Source organism: Chrysochloris asiatica, unplaced genomic scaffold (genome assembly GCF_000296735.1).
Source record: "Chrysochloris asiatica unplaced genomic scaffold, ChrAsi1.0 scaffold00040, whole genome shotgun sequence".
Taxonomy (NCBI): Eukaryota; Metazoa; Chordata; class Mammalia; order Afrosoricida; family Chrysochloridae; genus Chrysochloris; species Chrysochloris asiatica.
The window spans coordinates 20,085,018-20,096,353 of NW_006408558.1; the positions used below are offsets into that span (position 1 = coordinate 20,085,018).

At 51.3% G+C, this 11,336-nt stretch overlaps 1 protein-coding gene across 1 annotated transcript in view; it reads right to left on the reverse strand.

Annotated features, from left to right (window-relative positions):
- Window positions 1–6,090: 6,090 nt before the first annotated feature.
- The window catches only part of POLA2 (polymerase (DNA directed), alpha 2, accessory subunit), a 35,657-nt gene continuing 30,411 nt past the window's right edge, over window positions 6,091–11,336 (reverse strand). The window contains exons 14-18 of the mRNA XM_006860937.1: window positions 8,704–8,812; window positions 8,336–8,442; window positions 7,361–7,420; window positions 6,884–7,010; window positions 6,091–6,240 (exon numbers count right to left, since the gene is read on the reverse strand). Of these exons, the coding sequence (XP_006860999.1) occupies window positions 6,091–6,240; window positions 6,884–7,010; window positions 7,361–7,420; window positions 8,336–8,442; window positions 8,704–8,812 (553 nt within the window). The remainder of the gene's footprint in view (window positions 6,241–6,883; window positions 7,011–7,360; window positions 7,421–8,335; window positions 8,443–8,703; window positions 8,813–11,336) is intronic.

Consider the following 11,336-nt stretch of genomic DNA (forward strand, 5'->3'; position numbering starts at 1 on the left):
TAAGAGGGACATTACCCTGATGTTGCTGGACGTGGAGTGTCTCAGGAGCAGAGGGTGGAATGTTGTGTGTATGTATATATATATATATATTTGCTTTATTTTAAAGTAATCATGCACATGGTAACAAATTTCAGACAGGATATGAGGGTAGTACATGACAAAGAATTCTCTGAATTCTCCTACTCCTGACCTCTAACTTTTGGACACCCATCCCCAGAGGCAACTACTATTACCAGAAATATTCTAAGGGACAGAAAAGTTGAGGGGCCTCCAGGCCTCATGGGGGAAGCAGACCCTGTGAAGAACCTGTGATACTTCCCCTCTCTCCCTCCTCCCTTTCCTCAGTCCGCCTCTGTACTGAGGAGAATGGGGGCAGGGCAGAGGGAGAGGGGCTGCAGACTCCTGGCCCAGTGCTGCTCAGAAAAGTAGCATCTGTTCTTCTCTTAGTGGGAGAGCTGCTTCCTCTGAGGCAGCAGCGAGGCCCACCCTGCTTCTCCCCTTCCTCTCTCCCAGGGGCTCAGATGGGGCAAGGGGTGGGGCTGTCAGCCATGAAGGTCTCCAGCTCTCTTTCCCAGCACCAATCCCTAGAAGATCTGGGAATGGGGATGATGGCTGGGTGGGCCCTGCTGACCACTGGGTCCTCAGGGGGTGAGGTATAGGCATCAGGGGTCAGTGGGGTCACAGGCAGCAGCTGTCCCTGAGACCTCTAAGGGGCCCCTTGGCCTGGGCAGCTGCAAAGCTCTCAGCTGTCAGGAGGGTGTGGGGTGGGGAGGAGCCAGGGGCCCAGAGTCCAAGGAAGGGGAGGGTTTGGGTGGGGAATTTGGAGCCTGGCCCTGGCTAAGCTGGCCAAAAGAGTGCTGGCCAGCCTCTAAGCCCCTAGGGCTAGAAACTTCCAGAACAGACCCAGCAGGAAGAGATAGATGTGACCATGGAGACATGGGTGACAGAATGACCACTCAGCACCCTGCAGTCTGCAAGGCCACGGCTACAGCTCTCTGGTCTCCCCAGCTGAAACTCCCAGCATTCCATTCACAGGTATACATCCAGGAGAACTGGAAACAGATGTTCAAACAAAAATGAATGTGTACATGAATATTCAGAACCGCATTATTCATAACAGTTAAAAGTTGGAAATCTAAATGATGACTGGATAAACAAAATGTGGTATATATGTTATCTATTCATACAACCGAATATCAATCAGCCATAAAAAGGAATGAAATATCGATGCATGCTATGACAAGGAGCTCAGGTAATGTAGTGGTTATGAATCGGGCTGTGAATCTCAAAGTCAGCAGTTCGAAAATACCAGCTGTTCTGTGGAAGAAAGATGAGGTTTTCTGCACCCTGTACAGGGTTGCTATGAGTCGGAACCGACTCCACGGCATGTAGCCACCACCACCACCATGACAAGGATGAAGCTTAAAAACATTTCTGTTGTTGTTGTTGTTAGGTGCCATTGCGTTGGTATCGATTCATAGAACCAACAGAATGAAACACTCCCCAGTTCTGCCCCATCGTCACAAATTTTGTGTTTGAGCCCATTGCTGCTGCCACTGTGCCAGTCCATCTTGTTGGGGGGGTCTCCCTCTTTTTCACTGATCTTGTGTCGCTGATCTTCGTATGAGAGACGAAGTCTGGCTACCCTGGCTTCTAAGGAGCCTTCTGACTGTACTTGAGTAAAAGAAGCCTGTCACCAAAGACCACATGTTATTTGTTGTTGTAAGATGCCATCAAGTCAGTTCTGATTCACAGTGACCTTACCTACAACAGAATGAAACACTGCCTAGTCCTATGCCATCCTCATAATCACGGCTGTCTTTGAACCCATGGTTACAGCCACGTCAGCAAATGAAGGTCCTGAAAGATTTACTTCACCCGTCTCATCCTAGTCAACTCGACTTTGAGGAGGCGGATCTTCCCCAGCTGTGTTCTGAGTGCCTTCCAACGTGAGGGTTCCTCTTCCAACGCTGTATCAGACAATGTTCCATTGCTATGTATAAAGTTTCACTGGCTACTTTTTTCACAAATAGATCACCAGGTCCTAGTCTGTCTTAGTCTAGAAGCTCAGCTGAAACCTGTCCACCATGGGCGATCCTGTTGGTATTTGAAATACCGGTGGCATAGCTTCCAGCAACGCAGCAACACACACAACCACAAAATTGGCAGATGAGTGGTGAACATATTGTATCATTTTATGAAATTTCTAGAACAGGCAATAAGAGGTTTCGTTTGGGATGACGAAAATGTTTTGGAATTGTTGGTGATGTTTGAATCCCATGTGAACAGACTAAAGATCACTGCATTGTATGCTTTCTAAGTGTGGATTTTATGGTATGAAAATTATATCTCAATAATAACTTTGTTAATGTTAAAAAAAAAAAGTACCAAAAGCCCCCCATCAGTCCAGCCCTTCATGCAGGTCGGAGGGCTCAAGGGAGCGGCCAGTGTGGGCATACCCAAGACTGGCTTTCAGGTGGCTTGGCTGAGGCCAGGGTCAGGGGAAGGGAAATTGAAACCAAGCAAAAAAATGAAAAAAAACAGCCCAGTGGCCACTCCCAGCACTGAGGGAAGCAGCAGCGCCCGGCTGGGTGACCCTAGTGGAAGGTCAAGGGAAAGGAAACGGCAAGCCTGCAAGGCGAGGTGGCTACAGAAGGCCCAGCAGGACCCTGGGGCCTGAGGAGAACGTCCGGCCCTGCCCCTGTCACCCCATCCAGTGCCCCTCACCTTTCAACCCCCAGCTCAGCTCTTGGCATCCACTTGGGTTCCCACACGCAGGAATTATGAGGGGCTTTTGTTCCCTTTGGCTGCGCTCCTCTGACCCTCCAAGGGACAGGGCCTGAATCCTAAAGGGCACCCATACAAGGGATCAAGTGAGAGGTCCGGGGAGAGGCTGATGCCCTGCCAGGCCTAGGGGCACTGAGAGGTGAAAGGCAAATCTTGGGCAAGAGAGCAAGGACGTTGTTTCCCTTAGAATGGCCTTACTCTGAGGCTCATGGGGTGTGACCACGACTGTGGTGTAGTGAATGACGTCCTATGTCCTTCTACCAAGTCTTAAGGAGTCCTGGTGGTTAAACATGGGTTTGCTAACTGAAAGGTCTGTGGTTCTAACCCACCAGCTACTCCATAGGAGAAAGATGAGGCAGTCGGCTTCCATAAAAATTTACAGCCTTACAGGAAACCCTGTTGAATTGACTCCATGGCAGTGGGTTAGCTGTTGTGGTTGTTATGTGCTGTTGTCGGTTCTGACCCATAGCGACCCTGTATAGGGTTTCTGAGGAGCAACTGATGAGCTTGCAGTTTAGTGCATTAACCCACAGCGCCATAGTTTTTGTGACACCCCCACAATTATTGGTGTGACTATGCAAATACAGCGTTTATGGTCCACTAAGGGGCCTGGACAACTTGTCAATGCAAATTAAGAATTATGACACCTGCGATGGTTAGGGTTTATGTGTTAACTTAGCTGAGTTGTTTTTCAGTGATTTGGCAGCTATGCAATTAAGTAAGGGGCGTTTCCTGGAGGTTATGGTCTGTGTCTATGAATCTATGGTCTATGAACACTCTGGAGTCCTGGCACTGTGGGTTAATGCGCTGGACTGCAGTCGGTTTGAACTGCAAAGTCAGTGGTTTAAGCTCACCAGCCACTCCTTGGAAACCCTATACAGGGTTGCTATGGGTTGGAACCAATTCGAAGGTACTTAACAACGAATGCTCTGGTAAAGTTTTCTCCTTCTGGATCCCGCCTCTGTCTCATCATTATCTGACGTCCTATTCTTGAAACTCCGATTGTGTGACCTGGAGACTTGGGTCTGTCAGACCCTGCAACCATGTGAATCAGGAGAGGCCTCCAGACTTGACGCCTGACCCTTGGATCTGGGACTCATGAACCATTTCCTTGACAGTTCAAGAGTTCTGTGAGATACTGCTGTAAATGATGGAACCTCCAAGAACTCAGACAGTAGGGTGAGCACTGAGGGCAGGAGTAGTTGATGTTAGAGATGATGGAATGGGATAACATTTGGAAAAGTTGGACATCTGGGATAACTTTCACCTCTGTCTCACAGCAATCAGCTCTGTGCTGGTTCTTCTAAAAGGGGAGAGTCTACCCAATGGGGTTCTGAGATAACCTGAGGCAGGGGTTGTCCCGAGTCGAGGCCTAGAATCGGGTGTCCATCACCAAGGCCTCCCTCCCAGGTCATGAGTCTGAACAGTGGGGAGCTGGGGCCCAGCAGTCACAGGAAGCTGGTGACATGCTGGAGAGGAGTCTCTGAAGAGGCCGGCAGTCATTTAGCGATGACTTCCTGATGAGTGAAAGGGAACTGGCTGGCGGTAGAGGGATGTGTCTGCCAGCCCAGCCCTCTCTGGAGTTTGCAACCTTTTCTATTTGAATTCTGAATGCTGGTACAGCCCACCCTGGTTATTTCCAACAGTTACACAACTGGTATCCAGGCAACAGGACATTTGGCTCCTGTTCTTCTGGGCTGGGGGGCATCCCGTCCCCACTTTTCCCTGTGCAAAGCTGCTCTGCTAGGAAGCACATCTGTCCTTCTCCCTGTATCTGCCCCCACCCCCAGAGCCTCTGGATGATCCTGAATCTTCTTAAGGTCAAGGAAAGGGGGATCTGGACTGTAACAAGTGGGACAAAGACATTACCTCCCCACAGGGGGCCACTGCCCAGGGCCTCAGCTCCCCAAAGCCCACATGTGGACTCCCCTGATTAAGGCTGGGGAACCCATGGTCTAAGCTGATTTATCTGGCTGGAGAGCTGTGAGTTAATCTCCTAGGCATGAGCTTGCTAAGGTGGGGCTGACTCCAAGCTGATATTGTGCTTAGTTGGAATCTAAGTGATGTTCTTGGTTCAGGGGTGGGCTGGGGAGGGGGAGGAGTAATGGTTTTAGGATGTGAAGAGGGCCTGGGCTCCCCAATGCTGCCTTTACAGGTGCCCAGTTGACTGCCCCTTGGACAAGGCTGCAGGCTTCTGAGGAGGCATAGCTGGGGGACAAGGGAAGGTTGCTGTCAGGTTGGAGCTTGTTTCTAATTCTTGTTCTGATAAGGAAGCAGCTATAAAACCAATGAAACAAAGCAGCATTTGCTGAGGCTTTGAACTGGACACCAGTCTTACCCAGTCCTGCTCAGATCTCCTGGGCTGATTGCATTTCATGGTAGAGGAGTGGAAGCAAAGGGCAGGAACTGTTTGGTTACGTATTTATCTCTGAGTCAGGGTACAGGCACGGGCAACTCCCTGCTCCCTTGAAAGTGCCCTTCAAATCAACAGCTGGGGTCTCAGGGTCTTAGCTGGACAAGTGTGGCAGTACAGCCTGCAGTTTGGGGAGAAACCCACCCATATTTAGCAACAGTTGGTCTCTGAGACGCCAGCCATAGGACGGGGAGGTATTGGGAACCCTAGAAGACCAATCTGGGCTATAGGCAAGTTTTGCGCTGCCGAGCAACTTGGAATCCAGCTTTGTAATGGGTCTGAGGCCGCCCCTCCCAATGGAGGAGTCAGGCCGGGAACACAGCACATGTGGGGACCTTGCAGGGAGGCCGGGCAGGTGGCCAGTGGCTTGCTCTGCAGTCCCAGCCTCGAGGCCCAGCACACCTCCTCAGTAGGTACCCTCTGCACCTTGGAATAGTATTAGGAGGGTTAGGTGGGGTGACACCCAGGGGGGCTCTGAGGGGCTGACAGAAACCCAGCATGGCTGGCACACTGCTTTCTCTGGGCACAGGTCAAGTAGGAACGTTCTTTGTCCACTAACAGGAAGAAGAATGAGCAGAAGAAAGAAAGATTAACCTCAGAATATTTTTTTATTTCTCCAGAAATTATGTATGCTTGATTTACATTGGAAAAAAAAAAATCACAAAACTGTCTTGCCCTTTCTGAGCATGCCGTACACACGCCCGTTCCCTCTGGATACCACGTAGCCATTAACAAACACGGCTTTCTTCCAGAGCTACCAGCAGCTAGCCGTGCATGGTCTTCCTGCGGGGCCCAGCCCTGCAGCCCTCTCCTCAACTGTCCACAAGTTTGGACTTGCCAACTCCTGAGGGCTCGGACATCTGGCATGATGGGAACCACAAAGGCATGACTCAGATTTTGACCACCTGGGCAGCCACACATGGACTCCGCCTCCCCTCCCCAGCCACAGGCTGCCTCTGGAGATAGAGCCGGCCAAAGGTGCCTCCCACCTGCCCTTTTGTGAGGCGCCCGGGGTTCACACAGACGCAGCCAAGGACGTCCTGGGGAGAGAGAAGGAGAAATCCACATTAACTGGGATAACAGGGAGACCCCAACGAGGGTCTTCTGACTGGGCGCGAAAGCCACCCAGCACATGTTTTGTCAAACCTGCGAACAGCAGTGCGTTCTGAGGCTCAGGGACAGAATGAAGAGTGAGGGGATCTGGTGAGAGGAGTCAGCCTGACCAGCTGGTGATCGCTATGGGACATGCAGAGCAACTGGCCTCCAAAGGCGGGGTACCTCTAGACCAGCTGAAGCCCTGCACCCAATCCCAACTGCAGGCCTCGGGGCAGAGAAGGGGGTGCAAGATCAGAACAACCGAGGATCTTCTTCAGCGTGGTCACAGCAGCACTCGGGGCGGGCAGCAAGTGGGCAATCCTGATGTCTCCCCAACACAGCCCTGAGAACCTCCCCACTAATCAATTAGGCTAACCTAAATGGGCCAACCCGGCACCATCCTCTGGGGAGAGGGCAGAGTGTGTCGAACATTCAGGCACTTTATGAACAGATTTATATGCTAGTCCTAAAAGAGGCGAGGCCCCAGGGCTGGCTTTAGAGGCCACCACTGCCATCAGAAGACCTAAAATGAAAAGTCACACACTGGTTCTGTGCTCCTGAACAATGAGAAAGGAGCTCCGAACCTACCTTCACAAAATACCTCAGCTCTGATGGAATGATGAAGACATCTGGGGTGACAGGCAGCTGGCTGTAGGTGTAGAAGTTCTCATAGTCAACAGCCATGTCTTCCTGGGGTGGGTAGAGTGGGTAGTAGCTAGAGAGACAGACAGACAGACAGACAGACAGAGTCAGCAGCCATGTCTTCCTGGGGTGGGTAGAGTGGGTAGTAGCTACAGAGACAGAGGGTCACCGGCCAGCAGCAGGCAATTTAGGGGCACTGCCCATCCCCCAGCCCACTCCCTCCATGTCCCTTGTTTCTAACAGGCTAGGTGGTTGTTGTTTTCATCTATCTCTGCTTGGTGGACAGAATGTGCACTGGTTACCACCACAGGGGGACGCTCCCTGGCAGTGGCCTGGTGAAGGTACCTACAGTGACGTTGACCATAGCTCTGTAATCCCAATGTCCAGTCTTCAGGACCAGGTGATTCCAGCAAGGGCACTCACCTCCTCTGGGTCAGGATGTGCTTGAGGATGCGGCTGAATCGGTCTGAAGTCCCAGAGTTGCTGGGGAAGGAAGAGAGGCAGCGCAAGTTCGTTTTTCAGCTCCTGCCTCTTTGCAGGAAGATCAAAGGATTTCATAAACTAGACAGAAGATGGCTGGTCAAGCATGGTAACAGGAGAGCATCCCACCAGTCTGTCTGTCCCATCCACGAAAGGAGCTGGGAATGCCAGGCTGAGAAAGGGAAGAGCACACTCCCTTGTAATCAAGATCAAGGAAGGTCATTAGCCGGACTGTCTTCTGCCAGAGGACTCGGGCTGTCCCCACCAGGAGGCAGACCCATAGCTGGTGACCCAGACCTCAGCCAACACACACCGCTCACACTGCTCCAAACCCTCCCCCCTACTCTACCATGAGCTGGAAGACCAGAAGTGTCAAGTTGAAACGCTACAGATGTGGGATCTCCACAGTGCCTGCCACCTGATGTTCTGGTGACCCTTCCGAGTGAACTCTCAGTCCATCCTCCACAACCAGGGACAAGGCCCATGTGGCTAAGTCAGATAATTGGGATGTGGCAAGAAGGCAGTGGAGGACACCATGTAGAGACACTAGCATGACTATAATGAAGTGCAGACAGGACACAAACCACAGACCAGCGATGGTCGAAATGAACACATCCAACGGCCTCCACTGAACCCACTGCTGTGGAGTCGACCCCAACGCTAAGGCACTACAGGACAGAGTGGAATCTTTACAGCAGACAGCCTCATCTTTCTCCTGAGGAGCAGCTGGTGAATTTAAACCATGACTTTGTGATGAGCAGCCCAGTGCTTAGCCCACCATACCACCAATTCTCCTTCCCTTGGGACAAGGTTAGGCATCAAGTGCTGCTGGCGAAGCCTGGGTCAAGCAGCCCCTCGATGTCCTTGGACTAGGAGAGAGCGCAGCATTGTGTTGTCAGCCTGGTGAGCACGTCTTACCTACTGATCTCCTCAGCCCCCATGTGGAACAGCAGGTCTGTGGACGTCAAGCCAAAGACGGCTCCGCTTATGGAGAGGCTGCAGGGCTCGGACACAAACTGTACTCGCTACAGTGAGAAGGGTTGAAACACACATTTGTCCCGAAAACCTGAAACTTCTTCCCCATGAAAGTGCAGGCTCTCCAAGGGCTAGGGAGGGCCACTGAAGAGGGGACTGAGCCAACACTCAGCCAAGTTAGGAGCACATTTGCTGGTTAAAGAAGAGTTGAAGACATGGGCTGCATGCACGTCTGAGAAGTACCTCCACTCTCCACTCTGGGGACAGGGCCAGGCCACCCGTGGTACATCTCAGATTTGGCTATGGGGTACCTTTTTATCCTCTTTGGCCAGGTCCGTGTAGCTGAAGGGGGGCTGTGGGTACACAGGCTCATGATGCACATCTCTCAACGATGGGACGAAGATGAGGTGGGAGCCAGAGCTGGTTTGTCAAAAGAACATAGAGGAGGGAGAAAAGTGAGTGCCTGGGAGCCAGAACAGCTGGCCAACAGCCTTACACTGTCAGAGCTGAACAAAGCAGGGCCTCACTTCCGAGAAGACTTGGAAACCCCAGGAGACAGCTCTACTCTGTTCTTTAGGGTCTCGAGGATGGACCAAACCGGAGCCTCATGGACAAACATACACCAGGCATGATCACAGGACAATAAAGACAAACAGATGCTCAGAAAAAGAGACCCCCACTATCAGCACCCCCACCCCACTCCGCAGTGAAGCAACACCCTTGGTTTTCACTTCTCAGCAGATGATCTTGTGAAAAGAAGAGATGTGTTTAGCATGAAGCACAGGCAACAGTAGACACCGCCCTCTGAAGGCGACACGCACCTCCAGGGTCACCATGCCCAAGTGACGAACCCTAACTCTCATGGCCAACTGTTTGTCTTCCTTGCCACACAAAAGAGGAAAGGAAAAAAATCCTGTTTCCTTGGTTCCCTGAGCTGTTTGTGGCAGAGGGGCCCATTCTAAACCAAATAGGTGGAAAGTGGTACTTTGGGGGCATGTTTAAAACCCACCACCAGCTCCCCTTCTTGCTTAGGAAGCCTGGCTGCCTTTCCTATGTGACAAAGGGACTGGGGGCGGCTGTCCCTGACTCACATGGTTCTACCAAGACGTCTTCCTAGGACCTGGAGACCAAAGGCACATTGCCTATTATCTATGCTCCCCTTGACCTTGAAGAGTCCCCATGTGGAAGGACCCCGATCATCGAGTGCTGGAGTCTGATGAATGGGGGGTTGGGGGAGATGCCGAGGGCTCATGGTTGGTGACTGACACAGAGGTGGCCACTGGCAAGAGGCACTGGGAATGCAATAGTTAAAGAGGAGATGGTCCTTCTCAGTGTTATACGCTGGGATCAGAAAGAAAATTCCAACTATGCTCAGTATTGCACAACTTCATGTGGGCGGGGCTCTGGCCTGGAGGAGCCTGCTCTCTACCCTACCATCTGCAGGATGCTCTGCGTGTGTGCCGTGTGTGTGACCTCGCAGGAATAAAAACAAGTTCTCCAAATGGTGGGACCTCTACCCACTTGTTTGGAAGGCAGGGCAGCCCTGTCCTGCGTGGCACACACTGACTGCAGATGAAAGTGCCTGGTGGTGCTGGGCACTCACCCCTCGGGTGACAATGCCCGGTTTGTTCTTTGTCTACATTAGTGCAGTCAATACCACACGGGGCACGATTCCAACGAGCCCCACCTCAGACAAATTCTCAGCCTGTACTGCAGCGGTCCCTGCCTCTCCCTGGGGAGACCAAGGGCTGACAAGACATAGCACCAGCCCAACACCTGTACTCTGGTCCTAACAAACCTGGGAGACGACAGGGAAGGTGAGGGATGAAAAGACAGACCCAGCCCTGTCCCAACTAGCTGGTGGGGCCTCCTGAGCACCCTGCTGGCTGTCTGGACCAGCAGTAAAGCTACAACTAATCAACTCTGGGATCAGTTCTCACGGCCAAAGGGCAAGGGCGGAAGATTATACTCTTGTTTCAAGAACCACCTTTGTTATGGACTTGTTTTTAAAAGCTTAGCCTCAGGAATGTATGCTTTTATGGGCTCAGTGACAGGCAAGCAAATCCCACAAGGGAAAGCTCTATTACCACGACCAAACCCAGCGCTGGAGGTGCAGCAGAACGGAGGATGTCAGCTTCCTGAATAACTTTCTATTCTGGCTTCTAGCACTTCCTGGAACAGCAACCTGCCTCCCAGATTAGAACTTTGTGTCTCTGGCACCACTCACGTGACCCCTCACAGTTCCTTCCATTTGGTTGACGACAGGGATCCAAGGGTCCCTACCACTTGCTCTGGCCATCGCTGGCACTGCTGGGACTAAGAAGCAGGAACTAAAGGGAAGAACCTGGCTCTCCTTCACCTGTCACTCACACCAGATGTTTAGCTCCTTAACAATGTTGCTATGCCAACTGGAAAGGTAGTTTTGTAACAAAAAGGGGGAGTAGTTACTCTTACAGTACAGGAACAGAGGACCCTAGGACCATCAAGGGAGACAAGCACAAGCAGAATGTGGGACCCTATCTAGAGGAGCAGGGACACCAGAGATGAAGGCAGGGTTGAGGACATGGAGAGAGAGATCAGCTGAGGACTCTAGATTCATGGAAAGAGAAAGACTGGGTGCTGGTAGCCAGGAGGCAAACTTGCAGAATGTGCCCTTGGGTTGTTTAAATGAATATATATTCCTAAGTGTTTTTGTGTACATCCTCCCCCGCAAAAAAAAAACAAAAACAAAAACAAAACAGGGTAGAAGCAAATACTATTGAATGATGATGCATGGAGGAGATTGAAATCTTGCAATGAAATGGTGAGTGTAAAACCAATGTTCTCCCATGTAAACTAGCACTCAATTATGAGTGTAAAACCGATGTTCTCCCATGTAAACCATCACTCAATTGTGAGTGTAAAACCGATGTTCTCCCATGTAAACCATCACTCAATTGTGAGT